Source organism: Haemorhous mexicanus, chromosome 4, assembly GCF_027477595.1.
Source record: "Haemorhous mexicanus isolate bHaeMex1 chromosome 4, bHaeMex1.pri, whole genome shotgun sequence".
NCBI classification, from domain to species: domain Eukaryota; kingdom Metazoa; phylum Chordata; class Aves; order Passeriformes; family Fringillidae; genus Haemorhous; species Haemorhous mexicanus.
In genome coordinates, this window is record NC_082344.1 from 952146 (window position 1) to 972687 (window position 20542).

A 20542-nucleotide genomic window follows, 5' to 3' on the forward strand; every position below is an offset into this window, starting at 1 on the left:
ATGGATGCTTTGAGGGCAAGCAGAGACAGCGGTCCCGAGGCTGTGCCGTAGGCATCCGCAGGCCTGGGAAGTCCCGGGCATCAGTGCATGGGCTAGACTGCTCAGAGGGCTCGGGTAATTTTACGGCCCCAAGTACTATTTGCAGTGCTACTTGCTGGAACCAGGGGCACCTAATGTACCTGCGCACCAGCCGACGGCGGGAGGGGGCAGAGCTGCCCCCTGCTCCGGGCGAAGGGCCGGGACTAGCCGGGCCGGGGGTGCTGTCCCTGCCAGCCGTCGGGGCATGGCCCGCGGGCAGAGCAGGGGGCGGCCCGGCCCGGGGTGGCCGGGGGCAGCGGGGCAGGAAGCGCGGGGGCCGAGGCGAGCCGCTGCCCCCGGCCGGGCGGGCCGAGTGTCACCGCCCGGGCCCCGCCTCTCCGCGGCACATAAAAGTGCGGCCGGCCGGCCGAACGATTGCACAGCGCTGCGCTGCTCCTGCCGCCGCCGCCTCCCTTCCTGCCGCCTCCTCTGCTCCCCGGGGACCGAGGGCGATGGACGCCGGCTGCCTGTGGGCCCGCAGCCTGCTGCTCTTCCTCGGTAAGCGGCGATGTCCCCGTTCCCGCGGGCAAGGGCTGGGAGGGCATCGGGGGCTGCGTCCTGGGGCAGGGGCATTCTTTGGCTGCTGGGAAATCTGCGTCAGAGCATTAAGGTTCAGGTTGCTTTCAGGTGAGGCTGATGGGTTGCTCTCTGAGATGAAGTCCCGGGCGCTGACAGGTGTACCCGGGTGGATTGTGAGCTGAGGAGTGGAGCACACTGAACACTCTGTGGCGTGTTCTTATAGGATGTTTTGTTGCTTGTGCGATGCCCAGGTGTGCGACACTCTTTCCCTTCTCCCCAGCTCTGCTCTCAGTGCAGTCTGTCTCTTTCTCCTTGACCTGTCCTGTTTGTAGCCCGGTCGTGCTGCCGTCGCCCAGGCCATGCTCTGGGCGAACTCAGTGGGTGAATCCTCACAGCAGCAGAGACTTCCTGATCGTAACAAAACAGGTGGTGGCCTCCTTCTGCTTGCCACTTCTCCACCTCCTCGCTGGGAGTGTGTTACTCCATTGTATGACATAAGCTACCTGAAAGTCTCAAGTGAACACGTGTATCCTTAGAGCATCAAGAGTCCTGGGGCCTGGGTGTGCTGTGATGCAAGAGCTGATCCTTGTCACACACCTCCATGGAGTGCTGGCAGTGATAGGTGGCGACTGCTGAGAGCTGACCCTGTTGGGCAACTTGAGCTCTGTGGGCAGCAGGTCCTGAGACCTGGCACACTCACGCCTTGCTTTAATGACAAAGCATGTTCTCACACTCACAATGTTGGGCTCGAGGTCAGAGTTGATGGACAAACTCAGTTCCCCAGACTTCTCTTTTGGAACAGATGTTTTCCTCACCTTCTGAGCCCACTGCAGTATGAGTTTGTGTCTTTCATCTTAGCCAAGTATTTCCATAACAGCTGGTGGAGCAGCCGCTGCACAGCATCTCACTTGCCAGGACAGCAGGCTGAACGTCTTGTAGTCTGTGAGTCAGCCATGCTTTGCACAAAAATGACACTGGTAGGAACAGGTATGTCTTCATGGATCTGTATATGAATTTCTTTGTTTCCGGGGCAGGCACAACATCTAATAGTAAGGGATGGGTTAGTCATAGCTAGGTGGCATCATAACAAGTGCTATGAGCACTTTACTGCCTTCCCCTCCCAGGGCAGGAGTGTAAGCAGAACTTGGTGCTTCTGGGAAGACTGTCACTGGTGTTAGGCCAGACTGGAGGAGGTTCCCTGCTGAATGGCTGAAGCCTTACTGAAGTGACAGTCTCCTTGCCAGGTTCATATCCTGGCTATTGTGGGCTTGGAGACAGCAGCAAGGGAATGGTGAGTTAGAGATGTCACTCACTCCTGAGGGGACACGGTGCTGTGCCAGCCACATGCGGATGTGGTGGTGATGGGGACGAGCCGGGGCCCTGCCTTTTCTGGGAGCTGCTGCAGGAGCCTTGGCACCTTGTGCTCCCTGTCACGCCCACTCAGTGGGGAAGGCAGGCTTTGGACCTCAGGATGCATCGGACAGTTCCAGGACCCACTGTCATTGTGTTTTCCCGTGTCAGATTCTGCTGGCTCTCAGCAAATTGGCTCAGCATAAAAACTGCTGCGTCTGAGGATGGGGCAAATGTTAGTGGCCGATGTGTCTGGCTGGAAGTCATAAGGGATTGCTGCTTTGTGGCATAGGGACCTCAGCCCCCACGCAGGGGGTGGGAAGCAGTGTGGCCGAGGCACAGGGGCAGCACGTGAGTGAGATCAGTGGTGCGTAGGTCTCCAGAGGGGTGGAAGCACTCCTGGGATGATGGGGTGCACATAACTGCATTATCTCTGCCCAAGGGTCAGTCCTGGCACAATGCTGAAGATGATCCTGTGGGCCTGGAGCAGTTTTGGAGCACCAGTCTTCCCATGACAGACTGGTGTTTCCAGGGCTGCCTTAGAGCTGCTGTGACCGGATCCTGGACATCCACAGCCGTGAGTCTGCGGTTCTGGAATTAAACAGCCGTGGTAGGGATGCTCACAAAGCCAGTGAGCATGGCTAACTTCCGTGTTCCCTACTTGGTTTGCCCAAAGAAGACAGAAGACAGTTAAGACATTCCCTGGATGTCCAAAACCAGGTGATAGGGATGCACCTTGATCTGTCTTTGCAGTTAAAATGGGCTGAGATCCTTCAGGTGTGTGTCACCTGGGCACCTCTGCTTTGGAAGTGCAACCCACAGGGAGGGTGTAGGTGCTGCTGCTGTGGCAGAGAGACCACGGAGATGCCAAATGGGAGGTGGCACCATTCAGGTGAATTGGCACGGGACTGGCAATCTGGGTGGCAGACAAAGCCAACTCAAGTAATGATTGAGCTCTCAGAAATTTGACAGTTCCCCTAGTGTAAATCCTTCACAGAGCACTCCTCAGCTGAGTGTATCTTGCCTGTGCATCCTTCATCCTTAGCAGTCATCCTGCCACTGGAAACTACAGCTGGCTCACAGTGGGCAAACTGGTGATTAAGCCTTGCAGGTCATCTCTGATGGAGGCTGCAGGAAGCAAAGGCAGCTGGTCACTGGCCCTCATTTTCCTTTCTTCCCTCATGGAAGGACGAGTAAGCAGCATTATTCCTGTTCCAGTAAGTGCTGTCAGTGTGAACCTTGCAGGAATACCTGTGAATCTAGATGGGATTATGATGTAGGAATACAACATGTAGCCCTCACATAACTGCAAGACACAGATGAAAATCCACCACCTCATTACTCTTATCTTGTACCCTGTGTTTGCTTAATGAACAGTGAAGGAATAAAAATATAACCTCTCCCAGGTGCTGTGTTTAGTATGCATCATCTGATAAATATCCTGGGAAAGGCTCTCCTCTGCCAGTGCTGTGTGCGGATCCCTTATCCTCCCAGTGATGTCAGAGGGGAAATATGTGCATGGGGGAAAGGGCAAAACAGAGCAGTGCAGAACAGGAAGAACTTTGCCCAAAAGCTGCAAATACTGCTGGGTGTCAGCAAATATCCACACCTGCAGTCCAGCCTTACCGGCCCTGGGAGCCTGCAGTCAGGTGGAGGAGGCACCTGCGCATGGCTGGGACTGGGAAAGCCCTTGGGCAGTGTTGGAGGAGGAGGGGGTTATTTTTAATTTGTCCCCCATAGATGTCTGAGTTGTGGGCTTTACCTGGAAAGCCATGCTTCCTTCTGGAGCCAAGAGGAGAGCTGACCTGTCTCTTCTCTGTGCCTTTTGGTTGGAGTTTTCTCACATGCGAAAGCTGGGTTCTGCTAACTGGGAACTCCAGCTTAAAAAGCAGCTGCTCGGGTTATGCCCAGGCCAAGGAAGTGTGCAAACTGTGACACAAATGTGTAGGCTGCATGAGATCCTCAGCTGGCTTAATCCATCTGCTTAACAAGTGGGTATCTGGGATACCTCTGGCAGGTTTAGCCTTGACTTTTGTTAATTTCTGTCCTTAATTCTTTCTGAGACATGATCTGTCCTTAGTGGGACACTGCTGTCTATTCCACAGCTCCTCCCTTCCAAGGGAGCAGCTTAGTCCGTGGAGCACTCCTGAAATGTCTCCCTAGTTCCTGGGAAGAAGAACTGACCTGGCAAATCTTTTTCCAGCATCTTTTGGGACCCCAGGTCCCTGGGCTGCCTGTCTGAGAGCTGGTGGCCTCTCCTTTCACACACTTGAACTTATGTTTTAGCAACTCCGATGGGCCTCACAGAAATGTTAAACTGCTGTTGCTGAGGCAATCTACATGAGCACACTGCTGCTTAAAAAAAAAATCCCACCCTGAAAGTAAACTTGCATGTCCTGCCCCATTGGAGGGAAAGGCAGGTCCTGCTGAGTCACGCCAATAGGCACAGGAGTCTCCAGCTGGTACAGGTGTTGGCATCATGGATCTGTTGCTCTGGCTCTGGGGAACCTGGGCTTTGTTCTTTCTTCTAGAGCTTGGTGGAAATCTGGTTTATTAGTTTTGCAGAGGGAGGTTAGAAGGAGGAATGATGTTTTTAAAAATGCAAACACAGGAAGAAGCCCTGTCCCTCTTAGATATTACTGCTAGTTTTGTGTGTAGCTGGCATGAAGGATAAAGGAAGCCTACTGATCACCCAGAAGTAGATGAGCTGCCGGAAATCCATAAATTACCACTACTAGATTTAACCCTGAGATGTAATGACACTTTCTAATAACTGGAGTTGAATTAGAACGATCGGGAAATTATGGAGGCACACTCCCTCCATTAGACATGCATGACCTGACAGGTTAATAGAGGCAAACAGCCCAAAGACACAAATTACAGACTTCCGTGGAATGGGGCTGATGACTAAGCAGTTCATGAGCAGGTTAATTTGTGACCACAGCAGGAGTTTTAGCCAGGTGGATTTCATGGCCAGCTGGAGCAGACATTCCCTAGTCCTCATGGACTAGCTTGAAACTACAGGCACCTGTGCTGGCTTTCCAGTCCTGCTTGCAAATGTTCATTTAGCTAGTGGAACAGCTGAAAGCTGTGCCTCTTTCTTCTGGTGTTCTGCTAGGGAGCAAGTGGCCCAGGGTCCCCAGAGTGGTCAGTAACCTCTCCAAGCCCGTGGGCGGATGGGGAGCGTTTGGTATCTCGTGTTAGCGGCTTTGCAAGCGGGCCTTTCAGCAAGGAGCTGCCAAAGGAGTGGGTGTCAGGGCAGGAACTGTCCAGCCCTTCAGCTGCCTCCAGCGAGGAGAGGGCTGAGCAAGCTCTTTTCTGGTAAAGAGCAGCTTTTGTGTTAAGCCTACCTGGAGCAGTCCTTGGTCTCTCAAGCCAATGGTGGGGTGCTGAGCCTGGCTCAGCACTGACCTGGTGTGCTGAGTCACCAGCTGCACTGACTTGCAGATTCCTAGGAAATTCTCTTCCTGTGGGCTGTTGTGAGTCAAGGATATCTTTATTTTGATCAGCAAAAGGACTCCTCCTGTGATAAGTGGCTAGACTGTCATGCCTAATTGTGGAAGCCTGGCTATTTCCCTTGCACAGGTGCCATGCCAGACCAGTCAGAAACCTAACATAATCATCAAATGGCCTAATTCCTGCCTCTCCCCGTAATCTCTCCAAGCCTGTTCCTGCCCAGTTTCACTCAGAGTGTGGGCAAGAGGTGGTCACAGACACCAGGTTTCTGTTGAATCTTTTGGTTCTGCATTTTAAGTTTGTATTTCAGAGATGTTTCTTTGGGCTGCTGTATATAATGTAGGCAGCACATCACTCAGACCTGTATTTTTTCAGCTTTCAACTTCGGGTCTTTCCTACCATGATGAGAAGCTTCTGTTCTTCTTGCATTAATTACTACAGCAGCTTAAACAGTTAACTCAAGATGCATCTAGTTTTGACTGCTGTTTTTATTCTCTTATAGGTTACCTATTGCAAGCAGTGCTGGGCACGACAGTGATCCCGTTATGTGGGCCTGGTGAAATGGAGAACTGCACAACAGCGCTCAGTAAGTACTGCACAGCTCTCTGTAAATAACAGCTCTTTGGGTCCCATCTTCCTTGGGCTGGCAGCCTCACTGAGGTGCCCTTGGGAACCATTTTTCTCTGAGCAGCACTGCCCACATCCTGAGGCGCTAATGAAATATCTTTGCAGTCCAGACAGAGAACAGCCCACGTGTGGCCCAGGTTGGGATAACGAGATGCAAGCCCGAAATGAAGGACTACTGCTTCCATGGGCAGTGTGTGTACATCGTGGACTTGGATGAGCACTACTGCAGGTATGGACAGGCCCCACTCATCCTGCAGCTCTCCCTGGGGTGGGCTTGGAGGTGAACTTTGCTCTGGCTGCCGTTGACACTCAGCTGAAACACCAATCCAGCCAAGTATTAAATGCTCACAAGAAAGTGAAGATGAGCACCATGTCTGTAATGCTCAGCTGCATTTAAAGAAGTGTTAAGAACATGTGCTGCCTCCAGTGATCTCTGTGAGAGTCTCAGACGCCTGAAATTTGTGACCAACCCAGCTTAGACTTGGGACATTCTGTCTGATGTGCTTCCCTGTCCATCTGTAGTTATACTAGTATGAGATCCAGAGCTCAGGCACAGCACCGAGGTGTCTCTCCTTTGATCCAACCTACAAAATCAAGACACTTTAGGCATTTTTAAGGGTATTGCTTGTTTACCTGAAGAATTTGCAGCCATCTCTAGGGCCACGTGGGCTTGAGTTCCATCAGTTTAAGTGTCTGGTCCCTGAGGAAACAGCAGGCCAGCAGCATGGGATGCTCTGTGAGCTGCTGAGGTGTAACCCCGGTGCCACGTGTCTGACTGTGCCTCTGTCCCCCTCAGGTGTGACGTGGGCTTCTCCGGGGTGCGGTGCGTGCACTCGGAGCTGGTGCGGCAGCCCCTCAGCAAGGAGTACGTGGCGCTGACCGTCATCGTGGTGCTGCTCTTCCTCGCTGCCCTCTCCCTCGCCAGCTACTACATCTGCAGAAGGTGAGACTCGTGCTCCTGGTGGCCCGGGCGGCCGAGGCAGCTGGGGGTGGCAGGCACCCTCTGAGCAGCCCAGTAGCCTGGAGCAGCTCGCTCCCCGGGCAGTTCTGTACACAGAGCGCTCAGCTGCGCCTGAAGCGCTCAGGACGGGCGGCGTGCTGGCAGCCAGGCACGGCCCAGGCTGCAGGCCAGGCAGCAGCACTCCCAGTGCCCGCTCACCCCCACTCTGGGGCTCTGGGGGCTGGTTCCTGTGTGTTGAGATCAAGGAGAGAGCAGGCAGGGAATACGAAAAGTCCCGTTCTTTCATTGGTAATGCCATTCCCTCAGGCATCAGGGGCTGGAGAGCAGCTGGATTTCTATCAGCTGATTTGCTGATCTGGTCGGTTACTGTGGTGAGTGTGATATCATGAGCACTGCCTTGTCAGCTTTACCGTGGGGGGCAGTACTCTTCTCCATGAGCAGATCCAAAGCAGCAGGAATCATTCTCCAGCTTAAAAACTAATGGTAAGCATTTGTCAGAGAGCTGAGGAGGTGGAACAACTCCAGAGGAAGAGCTCAGCTTCCCAGATCTGGTAGGCAGCTAGATGGTAACCAGCAGGATTTCTCAAAGACAAGCCTAGTACCCGCAGGAAGACTTTAATGCAGATGTGGAATTGTCAGTCAAGAGTCGAGAAAGGAGACAGCATTCAAGTCATGTCAGATCTGGAAATGAGCACAGACAGAGAGAGCCCAGCTGCTAGAGATTTAAAACAAATGTGAGGAGCTTGTACAGCTTTTTTTTTTCCTTCTTTCCTTTGCCCCCCACTCCCCCTCACTCCCCAAAAGCAGCTGGCTTTCCAGAACTGACATTTCTCTCTCTTCCGCTCCAGGTACCGCAGCAAGAGGAGACAAACAAACGCCAGTGAATACAAGGAAGTTGGTGCCCTATAGGAGAAGCTGTGGCTTCCTGCAGTGTTCAGTTCATCTGGATGGACTCAGCGGCTACACGTCTATTTAAATGTTATTTTTGTTAATAATATTTACAATATTTATAACCTTTAAAAAATTTCAATCGTTTGGTGATTCAATAAGCATAGGTCAAGCCTTTTATTTTCAGTGTTTTATTTTTTTATTAAATAATATTTCCTAAAGGGAATCCCACCTAGGTGGTTCTTTGGGATAGAGATATATTTTTATAAAAACTCGTCTTCTTGCTCTGGAGAGAAGAATTTTATATTTATTCTTGTGAATATACTCAAAGCAATTGTATTCCTTGAAATAAAACTTCTAGACAAAGTCAAAATGTAGATGGAGTTACCTCCAGCTGTCTGTCTGTCAGTGGGAATGTTCCCCAGGGCTCAGTCCTGGGACCAGTCCTGTTCCGAATCTTCCTCAACAAATCCTCGTGAAAGGAAAGACGCTGAGAGCCTGGAGCATATCAAGAGAAGGGAGGTGGGGAAGGGTCTGGAGCACACATCTGGTGAAGGGCAGCTGAAGGAGCTGGGGGAGCTCAGGCTGGAGAAAAGGAGGCTCTGGAGGGAGCCTTCTGTCTCTCCACAACTCCCTGACAGCCAGGGTGGGTCAGGGGATTTGTTTCCCGGGAACAGGGACAGGACAAAAGAAAACAGCCTCAGGCTGTGCCTGGGGAGGTTTAGATTGGATATTTGGGAGAATTTCTTCACTCTAAGAGCTGTCCAGCCCTGGCAGAGGCTGCGCAGCGCAGTGGTGGAGGCCCCATCCCTGGAGAGGTTTAACAGAGGCGTTGATGTGCACTTGAGGAGATGGGTTATTGGTGGGTTTGGCAGTGCTGGATTAATGCTTGGACCCTATGATCTCAGAGTGAAACCCGGCATGGCTTGACTGAGCAGTGTCTTTGAGGCCTCAGCAGTTATTCTAGGAGAGAGAAACCACAGTGCTATCAATAAGTGTATCAATGCACCTTAGTTCCAATGGATAGTCTTGACTGGCACAAGTGGAGGGAGTCTCAGAGGGCAGCTCCTAGTGCAGCATATCCGACATGGACTGCATGACAGCAGCAGGGATCTTGTCTCATCCATACCCTTAGGAAGGTTGTGCTGGTTGTAGTTTGGATTTCAGCAGGGAGGCAGCAGCACAAGCTCATGAGCCTCTGCAGCTGAGCACACTAACTGGTGGCAGCTCAGGATGTGAGTGTAGCTGCAACAGGACGCCTGCTTTGGAACCAGCACAAGTCCTCCCCACAGAGTTTCTGCCACAGCATCCATTGTACAGCTTGGAGCAGGCAAGGAAAATTTTTGAGTTTGGCCATAAAGACCTTGTTGGCCTAAAATAATGATAAAGTAGCCTGCTGAGGTTTAGCTGAACCCCAGGTGTTGGCTCCCTGTGAACAGGAAGGATTCTTGCAGCACCTGAATCATCCCTGCTAATCCCATCCCTTCTCACACTTTCAGAAGATGTGAGAAAAAGCCCAACCTTTACGTCACTCCCGGTCACTCCCAGACACCCGGGCAGGCTGCGTTGGTGGGTGTGAGATGGGTGATCCCTTGGCTTGTGCAACAGTGGGTTATCCTGTGGGGATTATGCTCGCCCTGCTGGGTCTGTGCAGGTAGCCCGTGGCTACCTTCTGCCACCTCCTGAGGTGACCTAAGTGCTCACTGTTGGCAGTGCTAGAGGCCTGTCTTGGCCCAGCCTTCAGTCCAGGTCAGTCAGTGGCTGAGATGAGTTTGGTTGGTGCAAAGTTTTCCCTGCTCCTTCTGGACGCTCAGCATTGAACTAGAAGAGGATTGCTGGTCATTCCCAGTTAACTGGGTTAACTCACAGGGTTCTCATTAGCTGCTCTTCAGCTTTTCACTTCCTCTCTCCTTCTCCTGTAATCCGGTTGTGACACAGGAACCTGTTCTGCTGGCTAACTGGTGACAGCTAATGGCAATTCCAGCCACAGCCTCGTTGTTACACAGCCTTTCCCAGTGGGAAGATGCGGTAAAAATCGATTCTTGGAGCCTCCTTCCATTCTTGCTGTGACCCAGTTAGGATATGTGGTGACACATCTTTATTTCCCCCTCAGGCTTCCCTGCCTGCCTGTGAACTACTCTGGCCTGTCCCTGTTTATCCTCCAGAAACTTTTCCTGGACTCCTGGAGAGGCTCAGCCCAGAGGCCTGGCCCCCAAACACTGACCTTTTTGTTCCTCTGCTCCGCTTGGCAGGAGAATCCCAGAAGGGGACCTGAGCAGCCCCTGGAGCTGCAGATCAAACCCACACACCCCTGGCTGCTCTTGCAGAAGGTTACAGCTGCAGTAAGAACAGCAGCCTGGGCTTTATCGTGCCTTACACTTTGGGTCACGCACATCTAACAGGAGCAGTCCACTTCCAGGCCTGTGCAGGATTTGTTTGGAGTTTTTTATCTGTCCTGACTTTTAGCTGACTGTCCTGATCTGGCTTGGGCTTTCTCCACCTATCCTGTTGCTCATCTGACTCCCAGCCCACAGCAGCCCTTCCAGCACCTGTGTTTTTCTCACTCCTGCACATGATTGGGAAACTGCAGAACTTAGGGCCACATACCAGCCTGCCACCTCAACAGCTTGTGCTGGCTGGACGGAGATTGCCGGTCCAGCAACCGCGCAGCCGGGTCCTGGGGACACACCCCAAGTAATTTGCCTCTGAGAATGAACCTCCCTCATTCTTTCCATGGTTTCTGCTGGCACCGCCTCTGTCCCTCTGGTGCAGCTCTTCCTCACCTGCACCACCCACTGTCAGAGTCACCTTTGGCTGCCTCTTTCCTGCGGTGAGAGCACCCGTGGTGTGTCTCCCGGGTGGCCCTGCCAAAGCCTTCCTGACACAATGGCCTTGCCTGCTGCTTGAGTATTACAGGCCAGGCCTGTTTTTCCCTGCCCGTGACAAACTGCTTCACAGCAGAGGGAGTGTGGGAGGGGGGAAAGGGACCAGAGGCTGGTGCTGGAGAAACCCACCTGATGACCTGTCAGCATACAGGTGGGTGACAGGTGGCCATCAGCCTGTCCTCAGGGCCACCAGCAAGTCACTGTGCAAGATTTCTGCCCGGGACACTTGTGCTGGCAGCTCTCTGGAGGACCGAGCAGCCACAGCTCCCATAGCTGCAGGGGCGCTCCGTTTGACATCTCCCATTGTTTTCAAACCTGTCTCATCCCAGATTTGCCCTCTCGGTAACCCTGCCCTGGGATTCCTGCCCACAGGTCTGTATGTTTTATCTGAAACTCATTCCAGCCTCTTGGGATTCAGGCAAAGGCCAGCTGATGCTTGTTTTCAGGCCTGGGGCTGTCTGACCTAGAAAGCAACAGCAGCAACTCCTTCCTGGAGTGTCCTGTGGAAGGACTGAGCTGGTGTGAAGGCTCACTGTAAACCCTCCAAAATGCTCTGGCTTTGTGCAGACGTCACTGGTGTTGCTTCCCCTGGTCACCACATGGCTGACTTGTTTTAAGAGGGCATTAGAAGAAAGACCTTTTGAAAAGCAGCCACCAACCGCAGAACTGCAAAGAGATCAGAGTGTGAGTCCTCACAGCAACGTAAGCCATCCACCACCTCATCGCTTCTTGAGGGACAAACGCTTGCGGTGCCTGTGCCGTGCCCAGGCACCAGAGGCGGGACTGCCACTGGCACGGCGTCTCTGGCTGCCCGAGCGCTCCAAAGCCCCCCCGGCAGGGCACTGTGCCGCTGCAGCCCACGGGGCGGAGCTGTGCTCAGCTCCAGAGCCGAGCCTGCTGCCTCAAGGGCTGCTGCCCTGGCGTGCCTGGCCGGCTTGGGCAATCCCCGCAGCGGCTCTCCTGGGAGTGCGTCAGCCGCGGAGCTCAGGAAGCCTCGCTGACTGTCCCGCTTACATCACACAGGCGGAGGGCGCTTGGACAACTGGTCCTTGTCCCCGCTGAGGCAAGCCCCGGATTGCACAGCGCATCTGGCACCTCATCCCGGGGCTGCTCGTGAGAAGGGCAGCCACGGAGCTCAGGGAGGAGAGAGGAGCTTAAGTGGGCTGGGAAGACTCACGGGTCATGTACTCATCGCATATCTGACCTGGGTCAGTGGCAGTCATCCTTTGTGTCTGCGCTGAGGAAAGGATGGGTGGATAGACCCATGAACGGACGGAAGAAGGGAAGAAAGGACGGACGTAAGGAAGGATAGATGGAAGGTGTTTCATCAGTAAATGTAGAACTTTAGTCTTGCACAAATAGACATCATTATTTTAATAAAGCCAGTGCCAAACCTAAATTACCCCAACACTCCCATGATATAATCCCATCCTATATGATTAAAAGATTTCACAGCAAACTTGGAGATTAAGAGAACTGATCAAAAAATATTGAGAAATCTCTGTGCCCTACCCTGGTGCATGCCAGTCTGATCCTTCTGACCCAGTCACCAGAGGGCTTCAGCCTCTCGATAGGAAAATCCAGCTGGAAATTAGGAGATGAGATACAGTAGTGAACAGGTACCAGGCACAATTTGGAACCACCGTTTGTCCATGGACATTTGTTCCCAATGGTCCTGTGACAGTGGCTCTTTCTGGTCTGGTTTGTTGGGCTGGTTATTGATGCCCTTAATTATAATGGGAAGCTGGGAAAGTTGGAAAAGCCACATGAAGAGGAAGAGAAGTCAATTCAGCTGCCTCTCCCCGAGCTGCTGGCATTTGTGCGGTACAGGGAAATGGAGGTTAATTTTAGGAGAGAAAACTGGCTGATGGGAGTGGATATCCATCTGGAAACACAAAACAACAGGAATAAGCCTTCAGGTCACTGCTGAGAGGGGGCCGATGGAAACCTGACTGAGGAGTTGTGATAAGAGGACAGATAATCAGAGAATAGAGTTTCGGTGAGAGCAAGAAAGGATGGTGAGGGTTTTGACAGCAAAAAGGATACAGAAGCCAAGTCTGGAGGAACCAGGACTCAGTACCTCACAAAATCAGAGCAGTTGCGACCTCCCAAACACATGGAGCTCACTGGGGGTCAGCTCACCCAGCCCCTGGGAACGCCCACCAGGAGGAGAGGAGCATTTAAAGATGGAAGGGCAAATATCAGAAATCAGACCTGTAATCAGACTCAGGGTTGTTTCTTCTCCCAGCACATTCACCTGTTTATTTAGATTTCCTTTCTGCTGTGATAACTGAGCTTGGGTATTTCATTCCAGCTGCTTCATCACTGGTCAAAGCTTGTTGGAATTTTTTCCAACTCACCCAGGTTGTTTTGTTCCAGTGATTTCGTATCAAACAGACGAGAAAAAATATCTGTCCATCAGCTGGTATTCCTGACAGGTTCGGCGGCCCGCGACATTCCTAGAGCTGCTTTCGTTCCCATCTAGTGGCCACCTGGAAGATTACACTCCCGGATCCCCAGGTCTTGGCGGGAGCGCCATCCCCCGCTGGCAGCCGTGGGGCTCGGGCATCGGGACGGAGGGTGGGAGCACAGCCTCCCTGCCTTGTTTATGGCAAGCCATGGGGAGTTAGCTGGGAAATTTCCTGGAGAAAAGCAGTGGTTTATGCTCATCCTAAAAAAGGCGCAGAACGTTCTGAGTTTCAAAAATATCAGGAATTCTGATATTTTTGTGTGCATCCGAAAAAATGGAAATTTTGGCTCTCAGCATTTTCTAAATGCAAAATTTGGAGCACCACCACCCCAACATGGATAAAATAATCATGTTTTTGGAATAATGCCCTGTTTTGGATTAGAAATGAAAGCTGGAAAACCACACTTCCCAAAGGGGCAGATGCATGGCCTTGGTCAGTCCTGATCTTAAATGCAGAGTTTCTTTGGAAAGTTGTCACCTGTCCTTGGAGCGATTAATCACTAATGCAAGACTCAGTTTCCTGGCATTTATGGCAAAGTTTTCCTATCTTTGCAAACCAAAGGTGAGCATCAGCTGTCTCAGAGCTGTGCAGCCACCGAGAGCATTTGTCAGCCTCATCCCTCACTTCTGCAGGAGCCCTGAGCTCAGCCTGCCTTTGGCAGAGGCTGGAAGCCATGCCAAGCTCTGTGACGGATTTTGTTCACCCCACAGCGGCCCTTCCTGCAAATTCATCACCTTCCAAACGAGCTGCTCAGGCTCAGTCTGAGAATGCGAGAGTCACCACCGTGCCCTGCCAGGCTTTGGGCAGGGAGCTCAGCCAGCCCTGACGCACTGAGCCCACCGATGGACACCCGGCATCTCGGACTGCCACGGCGCTCAGCTGCCACTCGTGGTGGCAAGGAAATGCAGCTTGTGTCTCTCCTGGCACAGGTTTCAGCCCAGCTCAGAGAAGGCTGGCCCCTGGCCTCCCCTCTCTGGTGCTTTGCCTGTCTGTCTCCCTTGCACATTTCAGTCCCTGGTACAGCGTGGAGTCACCACTTCCAGCAGCAGAGCTCAGGGGCTGGGGAGGGGCTGCCTTTGTGCCCCGCTTGCCACACCAGAGGTCTGGGATGGCCCGGGGGGACCGGCTGGTCTGGCAGTGCCGCAGAGCGCAGCACCAGTGAGGTGGGTGCAGCCCACAGGCACAGTCCTTTGGGCTGAAAAACCTCCGAGAGCCAGCACTGGCCTCTGGGAAGGGCTGCAGGGATACCCCCAGGGCTGTGGGCACAGGCATCCTGGGAGGACCCTGTGCTCAGCAGTGCGGCTGGGACAGAGCCACCGTGAAAATCCTTTTTGGGGTGGCATTTTAAGGCTGAGCACGAGGCCGCTTTTTGCAGGCCAAGAGGGCCCCCAGCAGCCTCAGCTCTCCTCCTCTCAGTTTCTTCCAAACCAAAGTGTTTATTTACTTCCTCTGTGGCTTCATGTGTAGTGCCTAACACCTGTGAGATTAAGAATTTGGCATTCGCAGGGGTCAGGATAATTAAAATGTGATTCTTATGTTGTCACTGTAGGACCACTTCTGAATTTTCATACAGCCTTAAGTATTTTTTTCAGTTCAGCTCCTTTTAAGTGTTTTTTATTTTATTTGCCACCACTCTGCTAATGGGAGGGGGAAATGGCTGTCTGGCTGCAATGCTTATTTCATGCATATTAAGATGAAACATCTTTAAATTCTAAAATAATTTAACTGTAGTCAAACACCATTGAATTTTCTTCCTCTTTTTACACAGAAACTCGTTAGTCCCAGGCAACTTGAGCTCTCAGCCCTGCACTCGCCACCTCCAGGTTTCTCCCTCCCTGCTGAAGCAGACCTCTGCTCCCGCTGGAACATGCTGGGTGAAGCCTACAAGGAGAAGAGCCGTGCAGACACGGGTACAGTGCTGATGTTGAGAGGCATTTTAGGAGTGGTGGGCCCCCGTGTCAGCAAAGCACAGCTCTGAGAGTGGGATATGTGAGTGCACCTCAAGCAGAGACTGGGCTCTGCTCCAGAGGGGCAGAACGTGCCTCCCCGCAGTCGGGCTTGGGCGGACCCAAACATGCCAGAATGGCATCGTGGCGTGCCAATGTAACCTGGGCCCTGTCCAAGGCCTTCAAGAACAGGGTTTTTCCTACATGAAGGCAAACCCACCTATAGGAGGAAATGAGCCCGTGCCTAGGAAACCTCCTTGGCAGCAGGAGTGTGCAATCTTTATGCAAATGAGCCCTTACTCACGCGGTGTCTCAGCAGACCCGTCCTGGGAACACGCCGGCCCCACGCTGCCAGGACACACGTGACACACCGGCCAGGGGGGCACCAGGTGACGCGCAGGGAAGGGGGGACACAGGTGAGACACGGGCAAGGGGGGACACCAGGTGACACGTGGAGAAGGGGGACACCAGGTGCTCTCCCTGCTCAGGTTCCGCTGACAGATGGAAGCAGCTTCCAAAGCCCTCGCTGAGCCCGTGTTCAGCACGCCGACATGAACGCTCCTGCTGCCAGGACTGGCTGATCCAGCAGCACCTTCCTCGTCTGCCACGTTTCAGGCCCCTCTGCTGGCACCCCGGTGCGGTTCAAGGCAGCTGGAGTCACGAGGGCACAGCACTGGCAGTCAAAGGCAGGCACCAGCAGCAAACAATGGGATTTCCAAGGGAGCATAACTAACATGCCTGTGAAATGGGGTGTTCTCCTGAGCTTCTTTGCTTGCTCACGGCCTGTGAAAACATCAAAATCCAGAGTGATCTACGTAATCCTTGTTGTGCGTAGGAAGCCTTGCCTGGGCTTTGTGCTAGGGAAAAAACTTAGCTATGGCAAAGGTGAGAGGAAAGGAGTTGCTAATTGCTGTAGGCTTCTCCTGTGATTCATTCTTTCTCCACATACCAAATGACTTCAAATAGGTGAAGACAATTCACCTGATGCACCCGGTGGGAAGGCACTAGGAAGATCTCAAAGCAAAAAAGCTAAGACAGAAGCTGCACCTCCAGGAGAAAATTCCCAAACAATCCTCACATGTTCTTTATTTCTCTGCTGCTCTGGACACAATTGGAAATAATGTGCAAGACGGGGGGAAAACATCACACTCTCTGTCACGTGCTCCCAGTCCTTATGTGAGGTTGCATTCCCCAAAACAGGCAGTACTCTATAATTTGCTCACAGGATCTGTGCTCTCAAATGAGCTGTGATAGACATCTCCCAGGTGACTTCATACCCCAAGGTGAGGAAGGGGAGATAACAAACTCTGCCAGAATGCCTGCTGCAGCTCCCATCGGCACCAACACGCTTTAGGTCAGCCAGGCTTCCATGGCCAAGACCCTTAAAGGTAGGCTCGGATTGTTGCCATTCCATCTATGCCATCATACAGTGGCAGTTTGCTTTGGGGAGGCTTCTCTTTAATTTGAAGGTTTCTGCTCAGGCTCTTTTTCAGTCTCTAAGACACTAGGGCAAAACCACCTCTATTTCCCCAAGCATAGGCATCATTTTTCCAGCAGCCACCCTGCCCACATAACTACACTTGGTCTCCAAGGCAGTGCATCCTGGGATTGAGCTGGGAGATCTCCAAACTCAACGAACAGTCATCACACAGCTTCTGCTACCTTGAGCACGCTTCACATTTTAACTTTTCTTTTTTTTCTTCTCTTTAGAATGAGGACCTCTTGAGCCCTTCCAGAATGCTCCAGTGGCTCCATACACCTTTGGGAAGTGATGAGCTGGGTGCTCTCCTCTACCAGGCACTGTTCTGGTCTACAGTATGGAGATGTTAGAGAGATGACTGGATGATTTTGCTTGTCTAACAATGGTGTGGTAAGCTGAATATGTAAAATAATGTGCATTGCAGGTGGAGCACTATCATTCTGAAGGCGAAGGGCTGCAGTTATGTTGCCAGGTGATGACTGTCCGGCACTGGCTACAGCAGCTCCTTTGTGTCCTTAGAGATTCCTATCTAAAGCATCTTCCCCCTTCTGTCCAGGGGTGTCAGCAGGGTGGCTTTGCACTGGGGTACCGCTGGGGAGCCTGGCTTGGGCTGCACGTGGGGATAGCCACGAGCCTGCCCTCTTCGGAGAGTCCTGGGAGAACTTCCTGTGAATTGCCCCAGGGAAACAGAAGAAAGGGCAGCAATTTTCAGTGCAGCGTGGCAGGACGTGGTATTTCAGAGAAGAAGACTGTTAGCTGAGGGGCAGCTCCCCATTCTAGTGTAAATCCAGTATTGCTTCACCCACATCCTGGCTTCAGGCCCTTAAAATTACTGCTGGGGTCAGGCTGTGCCCCCGAGCATTTGCAGGCTGAGCCATTGCACAAAAACGAGTGGGTGAGTGCTGGAGGATGTGCTTGGTCAAAGGAGAGCTGTTCAGTGCATGCCGTGTGAAACACAGAGCAGCTGAAGCCCAGGAGATTGTGCTAACAGCAGACAGCCTCCCAAAAGTGTTCCTAGCAGGTGACAGGATAGCTGTCCTGGGCAGGCTTGCAGCACATTACCCCATCCCTGATGCAAAACCACGCCGGGCATGTCCTGCTGAGCTCTGCCCAGTGCCAGTGAGAGGCAGCGACTGGAGCCACAGCATGGCACAGGGCATTTTGCAAATGATCAGGCTGTGCTCCCCACTGCCTGCCTTTCAGGAAAGCCTGTGGAAAGCAAGTGTAAAGCCCCACTGTTGTCTTTTGGTAGCATCACACTCCTTAGTGCTGCTGCGTGTTTCATCAGATTTAGCAGGGGTGCTCTGGGTCCCTGGAGTTGATGTTGTCTGAGAAGGTACCCCTTAGATTTTCAGGAGGCACCTGAAAAAGGTACCATTCTTCCATTTGTATTGATATAAGTGACAGAAATTTCCACAAAATCTTGTCATCACGGGGCCAGCAGATTCTGTTCTTTTTGTTTCTTCTCCTTAGATGTGCTCCAAAAGACATGCTCAAATGTGAAGGAAAATACAGAGCACTGGGCAGACTTTGCTGGGAGAAGAGTGCATAAATTCTTCCCTTTCTGGACATGTTTTGCTCAGGCAACCCCTGCTTCAGTCAGGTCTCCAGGAAAGGAGGGGAGCACAGGGAGAAGTCACCATCTTGGGAAAATGAGTCCTTGCCGAGGGCTTTCTCAGCAGGCAGGCACAGCCACCTCAATGCCTGCATATCTCAGAGGCCAACAAATTCCACCAATATCCAGAAAGGCAATATCCAGGCCTTTCCCTCCCTTCCTCCCCAACACCTTGGCTATTCACTTGCATGCTCTTTATTACAGCAATCTGGATTTACATCAGCAGGAACCAGAGTCACACATGCCTCACTTGAAAGCTCCCTCCCTGCCTGTGAGGGAGCTGCTGATAGCAGCAGATAGTGGTGTCTGCAGCTCACAAGTGAAGTGAAAGTCTGGTGAGCTGCCCAGACAGACACCACTCTGGTTTGAGTCATTACCCTTTTCCACCTGTTCTCAGCTGGATGGATGAGAAAGGATAACTCATGTTCAAACATCAGGTCAGCTCTGCCCGCCCCTGCAAAATAAACATTTGATGTCAGTGAAGAACATTATTGGGATGGTATTTCAGGTACTTCCTTTCCCTTCACGCATTTCTAGGGGGTTTTATCAAAAGTAAAGAGAGTGAATAAGATCCCAGCAGGCACTCAGACTCTCCTGGAAGCAGTGATGTCCTCGTGCCAAGGACAAGGCCCAGCAGCTGTCAGCATGGGTGGCACTGCTCCTGCACAAGTCCATGCCTATGCCCCGGATCATCACGGCACAGCTGGGAAGTGATGGCTGTGTGCTGGCACCCCCTGTTCCACAAACAAGGACAGGGATCCGAGGGACAAAGAGATATCACCACCAATGTCACCTGCACTGGGTGCTGCTGGGTGCCGTCTGAGCCCAGTCTGTGCTGAAGGTTTTCAAAATGATGGTCAAGGCCCAGGGAGGACTGGCCAGGCTCCTGAGCCCATCTCGTCTCACTTCACTGCCAGCCTGTGGAAAACCAGGTCTGGCTCAGGGCAGGTGCCAAGAGCTGTGCCCGAGCGTGCAGCCCCTGCACAGGTTCCTTGCTCATCTGTAAGCTGCAGCCATTTGGGCTCACCAGCCTTTGGGGCAGCCCCTTGTCCCCTGGGACCAGCCCCATGGAACAGCCAGAGGACTCTCTGAGCAGCAGCTCCAGCCGGTGTCCTGCCGGAGAACCCCGGGTGCTGCCGGGAGGGAGCGGTGGCTCAGTAGGTGGCACTCTGCATCCACAGGGAACCAGCACCTTCCCAAAGGGGAGCCCTGCCCTTGCAGCCCCAGCAACTCGCCCCCAGGCCCCGCTGCAGTGGGGCAGCCCAGGGGGCTGAGCCTCACAGCCCCCCTCAGGCTTCTCCTCCTTGCATCACGCCTGGGGATACCCTCTGGAAGTTCATCCTGGGGATAGAATCCAAATGTCCTTCCAGCCCTGGAAGAGCAGCGGCCAGGCTTAGTGCCTTTTCCCTCACAGCACACAGAAAAGCTGGGGCTTGTGTCAGATCCCACCCAGAATGTCCTGAAATGTGTGGACTCTGCAGGGTGTTCTCTCCAAGAAATAGCCAAGCAGGCTTGGCCAGGAGGCTGCCGTTTGGGAAGAGCTCCCCTGATGTCCTACCAGAACATCTCCGTGACTAACTGGGTGCCCATCACCATCTTGCTGCACTTTCTGGACTCTGAGAGTTGTGCTGGTTGATGCCAGGCTGCCCCTTCCTCTTCAGGGTCACAGGGAGGGCTAGCAGGAGGCAGTTGATGAAATGACCAATTCAAAGCATGGCAAGCCAAATTCCTCGCTGCTGGCGGTCGGTGAGATGGAGCTATCAGCTGGAGACTGGAGAAGAGAGGGAACACGGTGAGTCAGCTGTTGGATATGCAGTGTTTGGTCTCTAAACAGTGCAGGTAACACGGGCAATTGCACTTGGGACATGCAACCTTTCCCCCCCACTAAGCCTCTTCCTATTGCTCAGCAGTTTGCCGAGTGCAGCAAACGGGACAGGAGTGCTTGGTGCTCAGTATATTTCTCAGACTGGACTTAAAAAAATTTAAATGTTTCCAGTAAATCTCTGATTTTAAAAATGGGAGAAATATTTTGTTTTAACAGCTGAAGAAAAGAAAATTTGTGGGGGAAGCTGTGGTGGCTGTCTGAGGAAGCCAGCCTTGAACACAGCAGCAGGGAGGAAGAGAGGGAGGATTCCTGGCTGGCAAACCTTGCTTTGGCCGTTCTCAAATCACCAACCCCATGTTTCAGCAGAAGACACCCCAAAGCCCAAAGTCTCTGCCTCTGGAGAACCTCCCCTCACAAGCAAACGGTCTCTGTGAACTCCAG

General features: G+C 52.7%; 1 protein-coding gene across 1 annotated transcript; it reads left to right on the top strand.

The window, feature by feature from the left end:
- Positions 1-460: 460 nt before the first annotated feature.
- On the top strand, positions 461-8252 carry EREG (epiregulin). The gene is made up of 5 exons (XM_059843495.1): positions 461-576; positions 5906-5989; positions 6136-6259; positions 6827-6973; positions 7840-8252. The coding sequence occupies exons 1-5, from the start codon at positions 531-533 to the stop codon at positions 7898-7900; spliced, it is 462 nt and encodes a 153-aa protein (XP_059699478.1). The 5' UTR covers positions 461-530; the 3' UTR covers positions 7901-8252.
- Positions 8253-20542: the final 12290 nt, after the last annotated feature.